Below are 20,024 nucleotides of genomic sequence, written 5' to 3'. Positions count from 1 at the left end.
GAAGAGGATCTCATAGCCAAAATTTGTCACTAGAAAACAAGGAGACCAGGAGAGGTTTACCGACTACGTCACAGACATTCTGACGCTGATGCGCAGGTACGGAAGTCTCGACGAAGCAGCGAAGTTACACCGCATCCACGAGAATATGTTACATAGCTACAAGCTATACATCAAAAGGCAAGACTATAAGACCTTACCAGAACTGTTAAAGTTAGGAACCGAGTATGAAAATATAAGAACACCCACGTACGGTGCAACGACGTCGTCAGGAGCGTGGCGAGACGCCAGCGACAATAACAAATGGAGGGAGGACAAACAAGCAAGTAGCGAACAAACGACCCAAGGTAGGGACGACCGATGCAGCGACAACCAGAAACCGAAACCCGAACCGAGAGAGAGTACGAGCCACACAGTGCATCCGAAGTACGACCCCAAGACCAGCTGCTGGTCCTGTGGGAAACCGGGACATAACGCGGACGCCTGCAGGGGCAGACGCCAAGTGTTTTGCAGCCAGTGTGGAAAACTGGGAGTGCTGAGTAAGGCCTGCTGCAGGAAAGCAACCTGGATAGGGCAGGAAAAGCTAGGAGCAGCCGATAGCCCACAGGCGAGCGACAACCGCATATACACCGATTTGCACATAATGGGAAGAAGATACCGAGGCGTAATAGACACAGGATCCACCAACTCGTACATCAACCAGCAAGTATATAATGAATGTAAGAACATCGCGTACCAGAATAAGGTAAAAACAAGAGAAGTAATACTAGCGAATGGGACCAGGACACAAACCCACAACAACTTGTTGGTCGACATAGAAGTCAAAGAGGTAAAAATCAGACACTGGCTGAGGGTGCTGCCGTCAGCGACGGACATTATAATAGGAATGGACGTCCTGAAACGACTTGGAATGTCAATAAAATGGCCAGGAGAGAGCCAAGACGAAGAAGACCCCGATGAAAAGAATATCCAGAGAAAAAATAAGGAAAACGGAGAAGACAAGGAAAAAGTAGACACTCCAGAAGAAAACCAGGATAGCACAACCGCCGAATCCAGTCAACAGCAGCCAACCACACCGCTCACAAAGGTACAACATAGAATAAAATTAAAGCACACAGAACCTATAAAACAAAGTAATCCACGAAATCCGAAACAGCAAAAAATAACCGACAAGCATGTGAGCGACATGCTTCAACAGGGCGTGATCGAGAGGTCACACAGCCCACATAGTTTCCCCGTGGTACCAGTAGAAAAACCGTCAGGTCAGTACCGATTCCGTGCATATTGCCGTGAGGTTATCCATATAACCGAAGAAGATGCGTACCCGCTACCACAGGTAGATTTCGGTAAGATTGACCAGATATCAGAAAAAGGTAAATACACCGAAAACCGAGTCACGCGCCGACAAGCAAAAGCGAACCTTACACAACACACACAGAGTCCAGCGATAAAATACAACCGGAAGAAGAAAATTAGAAAAACAGAAACCACGCAGCGCGGACACGAACCGACTTCAGAAATGGAACATGGGACCCTTAAACGTCAATTTAATAGAAGAAAAATAGATATAGGATGGATACCAAAAAGTAAGTTACAGATCGCCAGCTCCCTGGCACCGGCACCGTCCTCGACACCAGACACGGAGGGCGGAAACAAGAAAAGGACGCGCAGGGCGGGCAGAAAGAGGAACGGCGGCCAACAACACGGCCATACGAGAAGGCCGCGAACGCGGCAGGCGCACCCGCCCTACGAACGTCACAGCAAAAGAAAAAAGGGGGGAAAAGAAGACTAAAAAAAAAAAAAATGTGAAGTGAAATAATATAAAAATATAACCGTGATTATATTAAAGTACCGTAATAAGAAAAACAAATAGTGTAGTAAAAAAAAACCGTAATAAAGTGTAGTAAAAAAAAAAAAACGTCAGCAGATTTAAGTACCGCAGAAGCATAAAAAAAAATGTGTATAAAAAAAACCTATTGTTTAAATAAAGTAAAGTAATAAAATGAAGAATAATTACCGTGCAATCAAAAGTGTGACCAGTAAACCGCAATAGATACTTAATATAAACATAAATAAACCCGCGACATGGTGAATAAATAGAATAGAATAATACAAGCACATAGAAAGAATAGGTTACAGACCAAGTAAGTACATAACAGTGAACGTGAATTGGTAACATTAAGTCAAGTGAACAACAATATTGTGGGGAGATACTTACAATAAATAATTTTAAAAAAACAAGACGCGGGTCAAACAGAGAACGTAGGCTCAAAATAAATAAACGTGTAGCAAATAGGAAGACGAATACTTAGAATAAATACAAAAATGAGAGATAAACATAATAGCATCCAGTAAATAAAAAATAATAATAATAAGAATTAAAAAAAAAAGAAATGGTATCGTCTTTCAGCCAGCATATTCTAACGGTGATTTTTCCCCATAGGTAAAAATCTCCAGACGGGTGACGGGACTGTAATGGCGCGCCTAGCCGCGCATTACAACATCATGCAACGGCCACGTGACAGACAGCGGAGCTACCTATCGAGCCGCGGCCACCGATCGAGTGCCAGCCCACTCGCCCCACCCGTCGCGCGCCGGGCCGAGCGTATAAAAGCGGCGCGCGCCCATACAACAGCGTCAGTTGGGCTCACGGCCTTCCGCAGTGAGGACAGCTGATCTCCCGGTCGAGCCGGCGTGTTTTCAGACGCGTAGGCACCCGGTTCCCCTCCGACCCTTCCTGCTTCCCGTAGCCCAGTCAGAGCCGGCGTGTTTTCAGACGCGTAGGCACCTGGATTACGTAACCCGTCCTACCCTGTATCTTGGTCCGAGCCGGCGTGTTTTAGACGCGTAGGCACCCTTGATACTCCCTATCGCCCTGGTCAGAGCCGGCGTGTTTTAGACGCGTAGGCACCCTAGGCGCTCCCCCCCGATTCGCATATCCTTCCCGTCTCGCCATCCCCTTCACCCTTAGGGGATACCGTTCCCGAATCCGCGAGTAGCTTAGGGTCCGCGCCGTACCGTTGCGATAATTAGAAGCCACCCCGCGTCGTACCTAGCTTAGGATACCTAGACCTAAGTAATCTTGATTTATAATAAACCGGCATAAAAGCCCGCCGATTTATACTACAGCATTAAACCTGTGTTTCCTTGTCTCACTCTGCACCCTCTCTCTCCTCTGAGCTAACTAGGAAACCCTTGCTCCCGTCTGGAACAAGGGAGGTGTATGAGGTCGCGCCCGCCCCGGCGAACGTGATCCCATCACAATATTATGAATTTAAATTGCAAACGAGAGTATAGTTGAATAGCGACGGCTTGCCGGAGCGATTTATAGACTCGAGTTTGCAATATTATTACGCCCCGAGTTACACACAATGTTTTTCATCACACTTGCGATACAAAAACGAATTATAAAGACAAAAAAGTGCTAATTATAATACTAAAAACTTCATAACTCCCTAGGGAAAACGCTTTTTCTATAGTTCCCGCTAAGCCTGCGTGCAATTCCACATTTACTGAGCTAGTGCACGTGCACGAAATAAAGCACCGGATAATTATTAGAAAAACATAGATAGCAGTTATTTTTTGACACAATTTCTATTTAATAAATCGGATAGAACAAAAAAAGGTAGATGACTTGACAGTTACGTCACTTGTGCAGTTTTCATATAAATTCCAAACAAGCATACGGCCCGCCTGATGGTAAGCAGTCACCGTAGCCAATGGACGCTTACAACTTCAGAGTTGTTAAAAACCAGTATTACCGAGGCATAATATAAGTAATGGTGACATACCTGAGAACAGATGCACCATAAGAATCATCAGGGCGTGCCTCTCCGAATATTTCTTGGTATTTTCCGTCAGTTTCTCTATCACATTGTTTTTCAGTTCTTTTGGCAGCACCTGTTGTCGGATTGTGTTTGAGATGCCCTGAAATAAGAAGAAATAAATTAATCCAACATATGTAGCAATATTTTCTTGATGTGACTGTATTATAATATTGCAGTTATAATTACACATTTACCCTATAGGTATAGACACTTAGCCTTAAGAGACTTGACTAACAGACTGACCAACGTAAATCCCTAGTAGGTAAGGTTATTAGCATTAACACCTATCTTTACCTTTAAACATACTTTTTTTCAATCTAGTTTTTAATTCACTAACTGGTCGCCTAAGATACAGGCTATGCCTAGTTTGGGGACCCCTGTTCATACTGATATAAATATAAGTACCGCCGTATGCGCGCAACCTCATGTATACTCCATCTGTAAATTCCCATTTTTGTGTGTGCAAAATAAATATATTTTTCATTTTTCATTTTTTTTCAATTAATAATAATAATAATAATGGGTGTCTATTGTTGCGCCTGTGAACGGGTTCCAGCAGGCGTTCTACATGACATTAAAGCTCTCCAAGGGGCCTCTACGTGTTGGATCTATATCCCCACGCAAGCCTATCAAAAGACCGGGATTTATAGACCCGTGATATCGAAGGAGATACAAATAATAATAATAAAAGACGTTTATTCAAGAAGTTGTAACATAGGTACATAATAAAAGTACACGATAATGCTTACAAACTAATTGAAAGGGAAGGTGGCTCAGCTGGTGTGGAATTGAATTACCTTGACAACTAGATCTATGCAGTAATGCCTAGGCTTGGCTAGGACGAAGTCCACAGCGATATTTATGAGATCCGGATGGCCGAGCTCTATCAGAGTGAACAGAACGGCCCAGTAGAGGCTCTGCTCGTATAGCGACAACCTGAAACAAAATATATGATAATTTAAAACTCCGTAACCAAAGTATCCGATGTAGCCGCTTCTGGCCATTTTTTCTGTAGTGATGCACTGGACTTTTTTTCCAAAATAGGTTAATGTTTTTTCTACTCAGAATCACGAGCTCATTCGTTCCTACTAGGAGGAAAAAAGCGTCCCAAGTTTTATTTTTCCATTCCGTTACCGTTTTTCAAACATTTTGCACGGCCGAGTACGGCGGTAACGAAATGGAAAGTACGTAAAATGTATGAAAATTTTGGGACGTTGTTTCTTTCCTATGAGCATGAAATCACGGGTTTCATGTCCAATTCTTTCACTGTCCAGGCTATCAGACTTTGGAACGATCTCCCACTCTCTATCAGACAAGCGCAAACCAAATTCACATTCAAGCGCATGTTGCGCAAGTATTTCTTTGACAAACTTTCTTCTTCGTCAACTTAGTGATTCACACTAGGTATATAAATATGTATAGTATCTATCTATGTATTAAGTATATGTGTAAGTTTATCAATATAGTTTATATTCATTTAGTCTTGGTTACAAATTCATTTACTTTAAAAGTCAATGCACCCACTTAATCTTTCTGGTTTAACCCATTGGTTGACTGGTAGAGAATGCCTTAAGGCATTAAGTCCGCCTTTTGTACCTTCATGTATTGTGCAATAAAGCTTAAATAAATAAACAAATTAGCTCATGATTCTGGGCACAAATAACATTAAATTTACATGATTTTATATAAATTTACGGAAAAAATGCCCATCTAGGCATCTAGCTTAAATGGAACCGGAATGGAAATTGTTAACACTGATTAAATAAAATAGGTTTAATTTTATAAAATAAAATTTTAGAAAATCAACTTAAGTGGTGAAATGGGGGGCAAATGGCAAAAAAGGGGAAACGCATGGAATAAGCATGTTTTAAACATTATTCATACTTTTAAACACCAAATTCAGTGTTTTTTTAAACATTTTAAATCTTTGACTTTGGCCATAATTCCGTTTCTATACCACCACGAGAGAGTATGAATGCCTACTTTCAGAGTTGGGCAAAAATTAACTTAAATAAGAATAAGAATTAAAACAGAAATGTTATTCTTATTCCAATCGATTTGAATAAGAATAATTCTTGCACTCGTTATTCCAGAATAAAATAAAAGGGACTAAATCATGTGACTTTTATTTTAAATGAAGAATAAAAATCGGAATCATTATTCCAGATGTTTTAACACCAAATTCAGTGTTATTTTTTTACATTTTAAATCTTTGACTTTGGCCATAAGTCCGTTTCTATACCACCACGAGAGAGTATGAATGCCTACTTTCAGAGTTGGGCAAAAATTAACTTAAATAAGAATAAGAATTAAAACAGAAATGTTATTCTTATTCCAATCGATTTGAATAAGAATAATTCTTGCACTCGTTATTCCAGAATAAAATAAAAGGGACTAAATCATGTGACTTTTATTTTAAATGAAGAATAAAAAACGGAATAATTATTGCAGATGTTTAAACACCAAATTCAGTGTTATTTTTTTACATTTTAAATCTTTTACTTTGGCCATAATTCCATTTCTATACCACCACGAGAGAGTATGAATGCCTACTTTGAAGTGATACTTTTCAAAATAAGGAATAAATGGGCGTAATTGTCAAATATTTTTATTTACTTGTGCAAATCGCAACACTGTGATTGTCAAGGCCGAAATTGTCACAAAAAATTAAAATTTAACGGATTATTTTTGACAGACACTTCATGGTCATTTGACCATGTGACTGCCTTTTGATTTTAACCTCTTGATCTGACCTGGTGTCATGTGGTAGATGTGCCCGCACGTGGTGCGCCAGCTGCGTCACCAGGTCCTGGTAGGGCGAGGGCGAGGGCGAGGGCTGGGGCGCGACACGCCGCGAGTCTCCGAGCTGCAGCAGGCAGCCCTGCAGCGCCGCCTGACGCAGCGGTGCGTAGGGGGTCATTATGTACTACTAACCTAGTATCATGTGGTAGATGTGCCCGCACGTGGTGCGCCAGCTGCGTCACCAGGTCCTGGTAGGGCGAGGGCGAGGGCGAGGGCTGGGGCGCGACACGCCGCGAGTCTCCGAGCTGCAGCAGGCAGCCCTGCAGCGCCGCCTGACGCAGCGGTGCGTAGGGGGTCATTATGTACTACTAACCTAGTATCATGTGGTAGATGTGCCCGCACGTGGTGCGCCAGCTGCGTCACCAGGTCCTGGTAGGGCGAGGGCGAGGGCGAGGGCTGGGGCGCGACACGCCGCGAGTCTCCGAGCTGCAGCAGGCAGCCCTGCAGCGCCGCCTGACGCAGCGGTGCGTAGGGGGTCATTATGTACTACTAACCTAGTATCATGTGGTAGATGTGCCCGCACGTGGTGCGCCAGCTGCGTCACCAGGTCCTGGTAGGGCGAGGGCGAGGGCGAGGGCTGGGGCGCGACACGCCGCGAGTCTCCGAGCTGCAGCAGGCAGCCCTGCAGCGCCGCCTGACGCAGCGGTGCGTAGGGGGTCATTATGTACTACTAACCTAGTATCATGTGGTAGATGTGCCCGCACGTGGTGCGCCAGCTGCGTCACCAGGTCCTGGTAGGGCGAGGGCGAGGGCGAGGCTGGGGCGCGACACGCCGCGAGTCTCCGAGCTGCAGCAGGCAGCCCTGCAGCGCCGCCTGACGCAGCGGTGCGTAGGGGGTCATTATGTACTACTAACCTAGTATCATGTGGTAGATGTGCCCGCACGTGGTGCGCCAGCTGCGTCACCAGGTCCTGGTAGGGCGAGGGCGAGGGCGAGGGCTGGGGCGCGACACGCCGCGAGTCTCCGAGCTGCAGCAGGCAGCCCTGCAGCGCCGCCTGACGCAGCGGTGCGTAGGGGGTCATTATGTACTACTAACCTAGTATCATGTGGTAGATGTGCCCGCACGTGGTGCGCCAGCTGCGTCACCAGGTCCTGGTAGGGCGAGGGCGAGGGCGAGGGCTGGGGCGCGACACGCCGCGAGTCTCCGAGCTGCAGCAGGCAGCCCTGCAGCGCCGCCTGACGCAGCGGTGCGTAGGGGGTCATTATGTACTACTAACCTAGTATCATGTGGTAGATGTGCCCGCACGTGGTGCGCCAGCTGCGTCACCAGGTCCTGGTAGGGCGAGGGCGAGGGCGAGGGCTGGGGCGCGACACGCCGCGAGTCTCCGAGCTGCAGCAGGCAGCCCTGCAGCGCCGCCTGACGCAGCGGTGCGTAGGGGGTCATTATGTACTACTAACCTAGTATCATGTGGTAGATGTGCCCGCACGTGGTGCGCCAGCTGCGTCACCAGGTCCTGGTAGGGCGAGGGCGAGGGCGAGGGCTGGGGCGCGACACGCCGCGAGTCTCCGAGCTGCAGCAGGCAGCCCTGTAGCGCCGCCTGACGCAGCGGTGCGTAGGGGGTCATTATGTACTACTAACCTAGTATCATGTGGTAGATGTGCCCGCACGTGGTGCGCCAGCTGCGTCACCAGGTCCTGGTAGGGCGAGGGCGAGGGCGAGGGCTGGGGCGCGACACGCCGCGAGTCTCCGAGCTGCAGCAGGCAGCCCTGCAGCGCCGCCTGACGCAGCGGTGCGTAGGGGGTCATTATGTACTACTAACCTAGTATCATGTGGTAGATGTGCCCGCACGTGGTGCGCCAGCTGCGTCACCAGGTCCTGGTAGGGCGAGGGCGAGGGCGAGGGCTGGGGCGCGACACGCCGCGAGTCTCCGAGCTGCAGCAGGCAGCCCTGCAGCGCCGCCTGACGCAGCGGTGCGTAGGGGGTCATTATGTACTACTAACCTAGTATCATGTGGTAGATGTGCCCGCACGTGGTGCGCCAGCTGCGTCACCAGGTCCTGGTAGGGCGAGGGCGAGGGCTGGGGCGCGACACGCCGCGAGTCTCCGAGCTGCAGCAGGCAGCCCTGTAGCGCCGCCTGACGCAGCGGTGCGTAGGGGGTCATTATGTACTACTAACCTAGTATCATGTGGTAGATGTGCCCGCACGTGGTGCGCCAGCTGCGTCACCAGGTCCTGGTAGGGCGAGGGCGAGGGCGAGGGCTGGGGCGCGACACGCCGCGAGTCTCCGAGCTGCAGCAGGCAGCCCTGCAGCGCCGCCTGACGCAGCGGTGCGTAGGGGGTCATTATGTACTACTAACCTAGTATCATGTGGTAGATGTGCCCGCACGTGGTGCGCCAGCTGCGTCACCAGGTCCTGGTAGGGCGAGGGCGAGGGCGAGGGCTGGGGCGCGACACGCCGCGAGTCTCCGAGCTGCAGCAGGCAGCCCTGCAGCGCCGCCTGACGCAGCGGTGCGTAGGGGGTCATTATGTACTACTAACCTAGTATCATGTGGTAGATGTGCCCGCACGTGGTGCGCCAGCTGCGTCACCAGGTCCTGGTAGGGCGAGGGCGAGGGCGAGGGCTGGGGCGCGACACGCCGCGAGTCTCCGAGCTGCAGCAGGCAGCCCTGCAGCGCCGCCTGACGCAGCGGTGCGTAGGGGGTCATTATGTACTACTAACCTAGTATCATGTGGTAGATGTGCCCGCACGTGGTGCGCCAGCTGCGTCACCAGGTCCTGGTAGGGCGAGGGCGAGGGCGAGGGCTGGGGCGCGACACGCCGCGAGTCTCCGAGCTGCAGCAGGCAGCCCTGCAGCGCCGCCTGACGCAGCGGTGCGTAGGGGGTCATTATGTACTACTAACCTAGTATCATGTGGTAGATGTGCCCGCACGTGGTGCGCCAGCTGCGTCACCAGGTCCTGGTAGGGCGAGGGCGAGGGCGAGGGCTGGGGCGCGACACGCCGCGAGTCTCCGAGCTGCAGCAGGCAGCCCTGCAGCGCCGCCTGACGCAGCGGTGCGTAGGGGGTCATTATGTACTACTAACCTAGTATCATGTGGTAGATGTGCCCGCACGTGGTGCGCCAGCTGCGTCACCAGGTCCTGGTAGGGCGAGGGCGAGGGCGAGGGCTGGGGCGCGACACGCCGCGAGTCTCCGAGCTGCAGCAGGCAGCCCTGCAGCGCCGCCTGACGCAGCGGTGCGTAGGGGGTCATTATGTACTACTAACCTAGTATCATGTGGTAGATGTGCCCGCACGTGGTGCGCCAGCTGCGTCACCAGGTCCTGGTAGGGCGAGGGCGAGGGCGAGGGCTGGGGCGCGACACGCCGCGAGTCTCCGAGCTGCAGCAGGCAGCCCTGCAGCGCCGCCTGACGCAGCGGTGCGTAGGGGGTCATTATGTACTACTAACCTAGTATCATGTGGTAGATGTGCCCGCACGTGGTGCGCCAGCTGCGTCACCAGGTCCTGGTAGGGCGAGGGCGAGGGCGAGGGCTGGGGCGCGACACGCCGCGAGTCTCCGAGCTGCAGCAGGCAGCCCTGCAGCGCCGCCTGACGCAGCGGTGCGTAGGGGGTCATTATGTACTACTAACCTAGTATCATGTGGTAGATGTGCCCGCACGTGGTGCGCCAGCTGCGTCACCAGGTCCTGGTAGGGCGAGGGCGAGGGCGAGGGCTGGGGCGCGACACGCCGCGAGTCTCCGAGCTGCAGCAGGCAGCCCTGCAGCGCCGCCTGACGCAGCGGTGCGTAGGGGGTCATTATGTACTACTAACCTAGTATCATGTGGTAGATGTGCCCGCACGTGGTGCGCCAGCTGCGTCACCAGGTCCTGGTAGGGCGAGGGCGAGGGCGAGGGCTGGGGCGCGACACGCCGCGAGTCTCCGAGCTGCAGCAGGCAGCCCTGCAGCGCCGCCTGACGCAGCGGTGCGTAGGGGGTCATTATGTACTACTAACCTAGTATCATGTGGTAGATGTGCCCGCACGTGGTGCGCCAGCTGCGTCACCAGGTCCTGGTAGGGCGAGGGCGAGGGCGAGGGCTGGGGCGCGACACGCCGCGAGTCTCCGAGCTGCAGCAGGCAGCCCTGCAGCGCCGCCTGACGCAGCGGTGCGTAGGGGGTCATTATGTACTACTAACCTAGTATCATGTGGTAGATGTGCCCGCACGTGGTGCGCCAGCTGCGTCACCAGGTCCTGGTAGGGCGAGGGCGAGGGCGAGGGCTGGGGCGCGACACGCCGCGAGTCTCCGAGCTGCAGCAGGCAGCCCTGCAGCGCCGCCTGACGCAGCGGTGCGTAGGGGGTCATTATGTACTACTAACCTAGTATCATGTGGTAGATGTGCCCGCACGTGGTGCGCCAGCTGCGTCACCAGGTCCTGGTAGGGCGAGGGCGAGGGCGAGGGCTGGGGCGCGACACGCCGCGAGTCTCCGAGCTGCAGCAGGCAGCCCTGCAGCGCCGCCTGACGCAGCGGTGCGTAGGGGGTCATTATGTACTACTAACCTAGTATCATGTGGTAGATGTGCCCGCACGTGGTGCGCCAGCTGCGTCACCAGGTCCTGGTAGGGCGAGGGCGAGGGCGAGGGCTGGGGCGCGACACGCCGCGAGTCTCCGAGCTGCAGCAGGCAGCCCTGCAGCGCCGCCTGACGCAGCGGTGCGTAGGGGGTCATTATGTACTACTAACCTAGTATCATGTGGTAGATGTGCCCGCACGTGGTGCGCCAGCTGCGTCACCAGGTCCTGGTAGGGCGAGGGCGAGGGCGAGGGCTGGGGCGCGACACGCCGCGAGTCTCCGAGCTGCAGCAGGCAGCCCTGCAGCGCCGCCTGACGCAGCGGTGCGTAGGGGGTCATTATGTACTACTAACCTAGTATCATGTGGTAGATGTGCCCGCACGTGGTGCGCCAGCTGCGTCACCAGGTCCTGGTAGGGCGAGGGCGAGGGCGAGGGCTGGGGCGCGACACGCCGCGAGTCTCCGAGCTGCAGCAGGCAGCCCTGCAGCGCCGCCTGACGCAGCGGTGCGTAGGGGGTCATTATGTACTACTAACCTAGTATCATGTGGTAGATGTGCCCGCACGTGGTGCGCCAGCTGCGTCACCAGGTCCTGGTAGGGCGAGGGCGAGGGCGAGGGCTGGGGCGCGACACGCCGCGAGTCTCCGAGCTGCAGCAGGCAGCCCTGCAGCGCCGCCTGACGCAGCGGTGCGTAGGGGGTCATTATGTACTACTAACCTAGTATCATGTGGTAGATGTGCCCGCACGTGGTGCGCCAGCTGCGTCACCAGGTCCTGGTAGGGCGAGGGCGAGGGCGAGGGCTGGGGCGCGACACGCCGCGAGTCTCCGAGCTGCAGCAGGCAGCCCTGCAGCGCCGCCTGACGCAGCGGTGCGTAGGGGGTCATTATGTACTACTAACCTAGTATCATGTGGTAGATGTGCCCGCACGTGGTGCGCCAGCTGCGTCACCAGGTCCTGGTAGGGCGAGGGCGAGGGCGAGGCTGGGGCGCGACACGCCGCGAGTCTCCGAGCTGCAGCAGGCAGCCCTGCAGCGCCGCCTGACGCAGCGGTGCGTAGGGGGTCATTATGTACTACTAACCTAGTATCATGTGGTAGATGTGCCCGCACGTGGTGCGCCAGCTGCGTCACCAGGTCCTGGTAGGGCGAGGGCGAGGGCGAGGGCTGGGGCGCGACACGCCGCGAGTCTCCGAGCTGCAGCAGGCAGCCCTGCAGCGCCGCCTGACGCAGCGGTGCGTAGGGGGTCATTATGTACTACTAACCTAGTATCATGTGGTAGATGTGCCCGCACGTGGTGCGCCAGCTGCGTCACCAGGTCCTGGTAGGGCGAGGGCGAGGGCGAGGGCTGGGGCGCGACACGCCGCGAGTCTCCGAGCTGCAGCAGGCAGCCCTGCAGCGCCGCCTGACGCAGCGGTGCGTAGGGGGTCATTATGTACTACTAACCTAGTATCATGTGGTAGATGTGCCCGCACGTGGTGCGCCAGCTGCGTCACCAGGTCCTGGTAGGGCGAGGGCGAGGGCGAGGGCTGGGGCGCGACACGCCGCGAGTCTCCGAGCTGCAGCAGGCAGCCCTGCAGCGCCGCCTGACGCAGCGGTGCGTAGGGGGTCATTATGTACTACTAACCTAGTATCATGTGGTAGATGTGCCCGCACGTGGTGCGCCAGCTGCGTCACCAGGTCCTGGTAGGGCGAGGGCGAGGGCGAGGGCTGGGGCGCGACACGCCGCGAGTCTCCGAGCTGCAGCAGGCAGCCCTGCAGCGCCGCCTGACGCAGCGGTGCGTAGGGGGTCATTATGTACTACTAACCTAGTATCATGTGGTAGATGTGCCCGCACGTGGTGCGCCAGCTGCGTCACCAGGTCCTGGTAGGGCGAGGGCGAGGGCGAGGGCTGGGGCGCGACACGCCGCGAGTCTCCGAGCTGCAGCAGGCAGCCCTGCAGCGCCGCCTGACGCAGCGGGGCGTAGGGGGAGGCCAGGGACTTCAGGAGCTTCTGGTGGACTGTTTGGAGTTCCTGTTGAAAAATAAGTACAAGGAAGTTTAAAAAAAAAATGTAAAATTTACTTTTTTTCAAAAAACCATCAACTTTTGGGTTATTTAGACAGAATCACGAGTACTATGGATTGAGACAAAGAAAAAAAGTGTCCTCAGGTTTTCATACAAATTTTGGGTGTCCGTTTTGTAACGGATCATACAAAATGTATGTGAAAATGCGTTACAAAACTGACATTTTATTGGGGATATATCTTTTTTCTTTTAAAATCGATAGTCCTCGTGATTCTGTTCTGAGTAGAAATAACCCTTTTTTTTCGAAAAAATGTAAATGGTACACTTTTGAGTGAAAATGCCCACTTACAAACTTCGTTAAAATTTTCAATTTCGATATGTAGGACAATTTAGAAGACTAGTTTCTTTAGACGGTAACTTCTTATTGAGACGATTCTAACAAGCCGCTTTCATTACAGTTTGTATCCACCGGGATTCTATTTGTACATGGTTGTAAAAATAAATGTATAGCATACCTGCGTATCATGCCTTTCCACACACAACGCCCGTTGCATGGCAGCGAGTAGAGCCCTCCCGGCCGCACTGCAAATTAATTACACATTTGTAATTGATGGCACATGATGAACTATAAAACCGGCCAAGTGCGAGTCGGACTCGCGCACCGAAGGGTTCCGTACCATTACGCTAAAAACGGTAAAAAAAACACGTTTGCTATTTATTTTATTCTGTTTTTAGTATTTGTTGTTATAGCGACAACAGAAATACAACAGTTGGTGACTTTTATCGCCGTTAAACCCGTAACCGTAGTAGTACCTGTACTAAGTGGTGTATCATGAAGTTTCTTAAACGTCAGCTGTCGCTCCGCTGGCGTGTTGAAGTTAGTCTTATTTCACCAATTGTAGATGGTTTTCACATAAGATGTTTTTCTATTATATTATATTAGTAGTACCTGTACTGAGTGAAGTGTATCATGAAGCCTCGTAAACATCAGCTGTCATTCCGTTGGCGTGTTAAAATATCGTCTTATTGTAGATGGTTTGTGCAAACTAATTTCTATGCAGGGGGTCAGTTATCTCTGCAGCTGATGTACATAAAATGTTATACAATTCTATTATTAGTAGTACCTGTAGTGGGTGAAGTGTATCATGAAGCCTCGTAAACATCAGCTGTCACTCCGTTGGCGTGTTGAAGTACTGTCCTATTTTACCATCATTATTGTAGATGTCATTGTAGATTCACATAAAACGTTTTCACCTCAGTAGCTCGAACAAGCCTACTTTCGTCACTCCCTGGAGTGAGGAAAGTCGCACTTTCCTTACTCCAGGGTAAAACACTGAGTGAAACAATGTAGCTTTTTAATTTAGTGAAGGCCTTGTACTTTTTTACATTTTTTTTAATGGTATGGTATGGTATGGTACGGTACGGTACGCTACGGTCCGGTACGGTACGGTCCGGTCCGATCCGATCCGGTCCGGTCCCGTATCGTATCGTACATATTATAATACTTTTTTTTTTGTTTATTCTGTGTAATTTGAAATACATTTTAACCTTTAATATGTTCTCACTACTGAGGTGAAAAATTATGTGTGCAACACGAGAGCAAAGTTATTTTACATCTCGTGTTTTTGAGTCCCTCGCTACGCTCAAGATTCTACCTTAGAATCACTCGCTTCGCTCGTGATTCAATTATGGAATCTTTCGCTTTCTCGGGACTCAAAATAAACACTCGCAAGAAAAACCAACTTTCCTCTCTTGTTGCACAAATAACTATTTTCTATGATATTATTAGTAGTACCTGTACTGAGTGATATCTCCTTGGGCGGGGCTGAGCGCTATGAGCTGCGCGGCGCCGCACCGCCACTGAGCCGCGGCGCTGTACACGTCGCTGCAGTATACCAGGCTGGTCAGCAGGGCCAGGCGGGTCGCTAGGCCTGTTGGTGCCTGGAAAAGATAAGATAAGGAAAAAAACCAGCCAAGTGCGAGTCGGACTCGCGCACCGACGGTTCCGTACTTTTTAGTATTTGTTGTTATAGCGGCTACATAAATACATCATCTGTGAAAATTTCAACGGTCTAGCTATCACGGTTTATGAGATACAGGCTGGTGACAGACAGACGGACAGCGGAGTCCTAGTAATAGGGTCCCGTTTTTACCCTTTGGGTACGGAACCCTAAAAATCGTTGAAGATGTTGAGCCTAGGTGGTGAACCTGTCTACTTACTTTCGTCTCTTTGTGTTGGGCACATTTTTCAGTCGTCTTTTTTTTTTTGAGAGAGTATTTTTTATTTTTTGCTCTATGTTTACAACACGACTGAAATTAGGCAACATGTTAGTAGCACATACAGAACCAAAATGAGCATTATGTCATGGATCTTTTGTATACATCGTCGTAAAATTTATTTCATTTTGAGGGTGCGGGGTGTTAGGGTCGGCAACGCGCATGTAACACCTCTGGAGTTGCAGGCGGCCATAGGCTAAGGTGATCGCTTACCATCAGGCGTATGCTTGTTTGCCATTGACGTAGTATATTTATATATATATTATTTAAAAAAAAAATACCACAATTTTGCCTAAGTTTACCATAATACTCGATTTGTCTAAGATTGACACGTAATGTTTACCTTAGGATCTAGCATCTGAGAAGTAACATCCATTAGAAGCTGTAAACAGCTGTTCACGTCGACGTCTCGGTTCTTTCTCGCTCGCTTCACTTCTTTTCTTACGAAGTATGGCGCGTAGTCTGTAATGTCTGCAAAAAAATACACATTTACTTCAACCTAAAGTGTCGTAGGTTCAGCCAGCCAGTTTTTGAAAAATCGTAGCGCTTTTTTAGGTTTCCGTAATGTTTGAAATGTCACCGTATTAAAGAATGAATTCGCTTAAAATTTAGTTTCTTTCATCGCAAATGTGATCAAAAATCAGAAACATTGTGTAACTCCGGGATTAAGAATATTGTTACTCGAGTCTTTAATTCACTCCAGCCTGCGGATTTCACTTACCTCCCACGTTGCACAATGTAATACAATTACCTGCAGATAGTTTGAGGTAATCGGCGTTGTATTCTGCAAAATGGTAGTTCGGCGCTTCATCGTTCAGTGGTTTCTCTTTCAAAATAAGGTGACAAGCTATTTAATGCCTTAACAATTACAACATAAAGTTTATTTTACCTGCAGACAGTTTGAGGTAATCGGCGTTGTATTCTGCACAATGGTAGCTCGGCGCGTCATCGTTCAGAAGTGGGATCCGCTCCAAGTTAATGGTGTCCAGTTGAGAGAAGAAGGAAGTGCCGACTAGAATGTTGCGCAGTCGCTGGATTCTGTTAATAAAAACAATGTTTACATGTTTGAAGACCCTAGCCTAGTGGGTAGTGGCCCTGCCTGTGAAGCCGATGGTCCTGGGTTCGAATCCCGGTAAGGGCATTTATTTGTGTGATGAAGTCATGGGTGATTTCTATGTATATAAGTATGTACATATTTATCTATATAAGCGTGTATATCGTCGCCTAGCAGCCATAATACAAGCTAGGTTGATTTCTGTAAGATGTCCCCTAATATTTATTTATTTATATTACTTATCATGTGGCAAACCAACTTTGTCGGTAGAAAAAAAACGCAAAATTCAAATTTTGTATAGACCGACCCTCCGCGCCTACATTTTTCAAATGCCACCTTTTTTACCGATGGAAATAGCTTGCCAAACTATAATTGCATCTTATGAAAAAAAATCGGTACAGCAGATGTTATAGTCGGATCTTAAAATGATGTAAAAAAAATAGTTAGTCCAAGCTGGATGAATGCTATTGTCACGTCCTATACACAGTTGTTTTAACCCTTTTCTTGGTAAATAAAAATAAAATCGTGAGTTCAAGCCTCGCCTGATAGAGGAAAAAATGCTCTAAAAAAAGAGGGTATTACATTATGTATAAAGAAACATTGCCAGGAAAAGGGTTAAGGAAAATATCTGTTACAGTCAGTTATTCAAACGTTTTGCTAGTTTTGTCAAACTGCACTCACCCCCGGCTAGTCCTGCCCAGGTCTCTAGGCACGTGTCTAGCGCACCTAGCGCCTGTCAGCAACTGCGTTATTCCCCGCACGGCCCAATGCCCGCCGTTACCCTGCAACGCGCCGAGGAGAACCACCCAAATTTCTTCGAACTGCTTCTTCGATGACCAACCGATTAGGTTCACTCTGAAATAAAAACGAGTTTAACCTTTTGGACTGTAGGTTCAACGCCAAAGACCGATTAATCAGTCATAGACCACATAGCAACATAGACCTACGTGCATATGCATAAAGTTCAATTTCAGTTTTGACACTTCGGTGACGTGGCGTCTGGATGACAACTTTTATGTTTGACACGGCGTCGAAAAGGTTAATAAAGGGACTATGCGCATTGGAGAGTCTGCTATTTTGCTAAGTAAATGGAAACTTAAACCTGACTTAGGAACTTTTTTTGAAGGTGCTGCCCCCCACAGTTGTTATAAAAATAAGAATACTATTTAATGTCGCGCTAATAAAAAGGGGGCTGCTGTGCCCCCTACAGTTCACGCGCGGTCCCTTTAAACAGGTACCTACAGTCTGGCAAAAGAGTAGAAATTAAAAAGTGGCAACACTGTAGTGTCGTACCTTTCAAATCAATCTAAAAAAACGGGACGACACTACAGTATTGCCACTATTTAATTTCTACTCTTTTTTGCCAGACTGTACTCAGTTATTTGGCCGTAAACAGATCATATGGCGTTACAATAAGGTTCCCGAAGTTCATTCACTCAGTGTCAACGACAGAATATTTATAATATATTGGTTTGATAAACTTTCGAGAAAACATTTCTGGAATAACCGACCGAAATTATCGCGTGTTCACTTATCAAATATCGACGTTCAGATGATTATTTCGTCAACGATTTTTTCCCACATATGTGACGTTTTCAACCAAAAGGTACCACATTGTCGCTTGTTGATAAGGTTGATTTCTAATTGAAGCTATATGGAAATAGCGCCTTACTGACAAGCGACAATAAGTACCCTTTTGGTTGAAAATGGCACATATTTGTAACGTTACAGATAATAACGTCGTCGTTGGTGTGAAAGCGCTGGTCGCTGAGCTCTCCCAAACCGGAGGTCTTGGGTTCGGATTCTAATAAATTTCTCGGGACAAAAGTACAATCGGGGAGTAACAGCTATTTTTAAAGAAATTTTAGCTGAAGAAAACATCGTGTCAAATAAGCAATACGTCCTACCCCCACTAGGGCGGCGCCACAGTCATGCACGGAGCGAATTGGCTGATTATAATGGGTCTAAATACTGACCTGAATAAGAAGGCTTCCAAAACGTCCATATCCTGGAAGGCCTGGAGTGGCAGGTCGATATTCTGTAGCTGGTCCTTCTTGGAGACCACTTCTACGGAAGACCAGGCTATGGGCGGTATGAGCGCCATGTTGCTTACTATGTCCAGTCTGAAAAGATGAGGATTTGGGAATATGCTTGGTTTGTTTCGTTATACAAAAGAATATATAAGTTTCACTTCCAAGATTTATTACTTTGTATCTGTAGAACAGATATACAGTTAAACTATTTTATAACTACCCATCCCCAGAAATTATAATGAATAAACTTACCTCGCCAAACTGACAAGCAGTTTCTCAATTGGTTTCCTATAGCATTTTCCGAGCACTTCACTCGCACCGTCGGTACATAAGTTCGATTCCCAGTACTCTATGTGGGTGGCCAGTTTGTCTCCTATGATGAATCATTAAATACAAGTATGATAATGAATAAACTTACCTCGCCAGGCTGACAAGTAACTTCTCAATTGGTTTCCTATAGCATTTTCCGAGCACTTCACTCGCACCGTCGGTACATAAGTTCGATTCCCAGTACTCTATGAGGGTGGCCAGTTTGTCTCCTATGATGAATCATTAAATACAAGTATGATAATGAATAAACTTACCTCGCCAGGCTGACAAGTAACTTCTCAATAGGTCTCCTATAGCATTTTCCGAGCACTTCACTCGCACCGTCGGTACAGAGGTTCGATTCCCAGTCCTCGATGAGGGTAATCAGTTTGTCTCCTATGATGAATCATTAAATACAAGTATGATAATGAATAAACTTACCTCGCCAGGCTGACAAGTAACTTCTCAATTGGTTTCCTATAGCATTTTCCGAGCACTTCACTCGCACCGTCGGTACAGAGGTTCGATTCCCAGTCCTCGATGAGGGTAATCAGTTTGTCTCCTATGATGAATCATTAAATAAAAGTATGATAATGAATAAACTTACCTCGCCAGGCTGACAAGTAACTTCTCAATTGGTTTCCTATAGCATTTTCCGAGCACTTCACTCGCACCATCGGTACAGAGGTTCGATTCCCAGTCCTCGATGAGGGTAATCAGTTTGTCTCCTATGATGAATCATTAAATACAAGTATGATAATGAATAAACTTACCTCGCCAGGCTGACAAGTAACTTCTCAATTGGTTTCCTATAGCATTTTCCGAGCACTTCACTCGCACCGTCGGTACATAAGTTCGACTCCCAGTAGTCTATGAGGGTGACCAGTTTGTCTCCTATGATGATTATGTCAGGTTTAGGGTCTTCGTCGGACGTTATGTATTTATTTAGTGTTATGGGTTTGGTGTCCTGTAAAATATGGTTGTACTTAGTTCTTGTTTTATTTATTACACTTAAGTCCCACGAAATTGCCGCCAAAAAGACGCTTCCATACAATCGAAGTTACGCTCTCATTTTAAGAGTCCCTCGGACGCCACGTCACCGAAGTGTCAAAACTGAAATTGATCTTTATGCGCATGCACGTAGGTCTATGTTGCTCTGTGGTCTGTGACAGATCAATCAATCAGCCGATATATCCGTCATTGGCGTCCAAAAGGTTAAAACTACGTGTTGGATTGTAATGAAACTTT

At 49.1% G+C, this 20,024-nt stretch overlaps 1 protein-coding gene across 1 annotated transcript in view; it reads right to left on the bottom strand.

The window, feature by feature from the left end:
* The window catches only part of LOC134750562 (huntingtin), a 58,934-nt gene that overhangs the window by 6,347 nt on the left and 32,563 nt on the right, over positions 1 to 20,024 (bottom strand). Inside the window, exons 34-43 of the mRNA XM_063685769.1 lie at positions 19,550 to 19,743; positions 18,411 to 18,557; positions 17,116 to 17,289; positions 16,270 to 16,418; positions 15,724 to 15,851; positions 14,899 to 15,044; positions 13,619 to 13,685; positions 12,905 to 13,110; positions 4,622 to 4,760; positions 3,789 to 3,924 (exon numbers count right to left, since the gene is read on the bottom strand). Coding sequence (XP_063541839.1) covers positions 3,789 to 3,924; positions 4,622 to 4,760; positions 12,905 to 13,110; positions 13,619 to 13,685; positions 14,899 to 15,044; positions 15,724 to 15,851; positions 16,270 to 16,418; positions 17,116 to 17,289; positions 18,411 to 18,557; positions 19,550 to 19,743 — 1,486 coding nt within the window. The remainder of the gene's footprint in view (positions 1 to 3,788; positions 3,925 to 4,621; positions 4,761 to 12,904; positions 13,111 to 13,618; positions 13,686 to 14,898; positions 15,045 to 15,723; positions 15,852 to 16,269; positions 16,419 to 17,115; positions 17,290 to 18,410; positions 18,558 to 19,549; positions 19,744 to 20,024) is intronic.

This window comes from Cydia strobilella, chromosome 20 (assembly GCF_947568885.1).
Source record: "Cydia strobilella chromosome 20, ilCydStro3.1, whole genome shotgun sequence".
Classification (NCBI taxonomy): Eukaryota; Metazoa; Arthropoda; class Insecta; order Lepidoptera; family Tortricidae; genus Cydia; species Cydia strobilella.
Note: the sequence above shows the minus strand (reverse complement) of the source record. Positions and strands in the feature narration are given on the sequence as shown.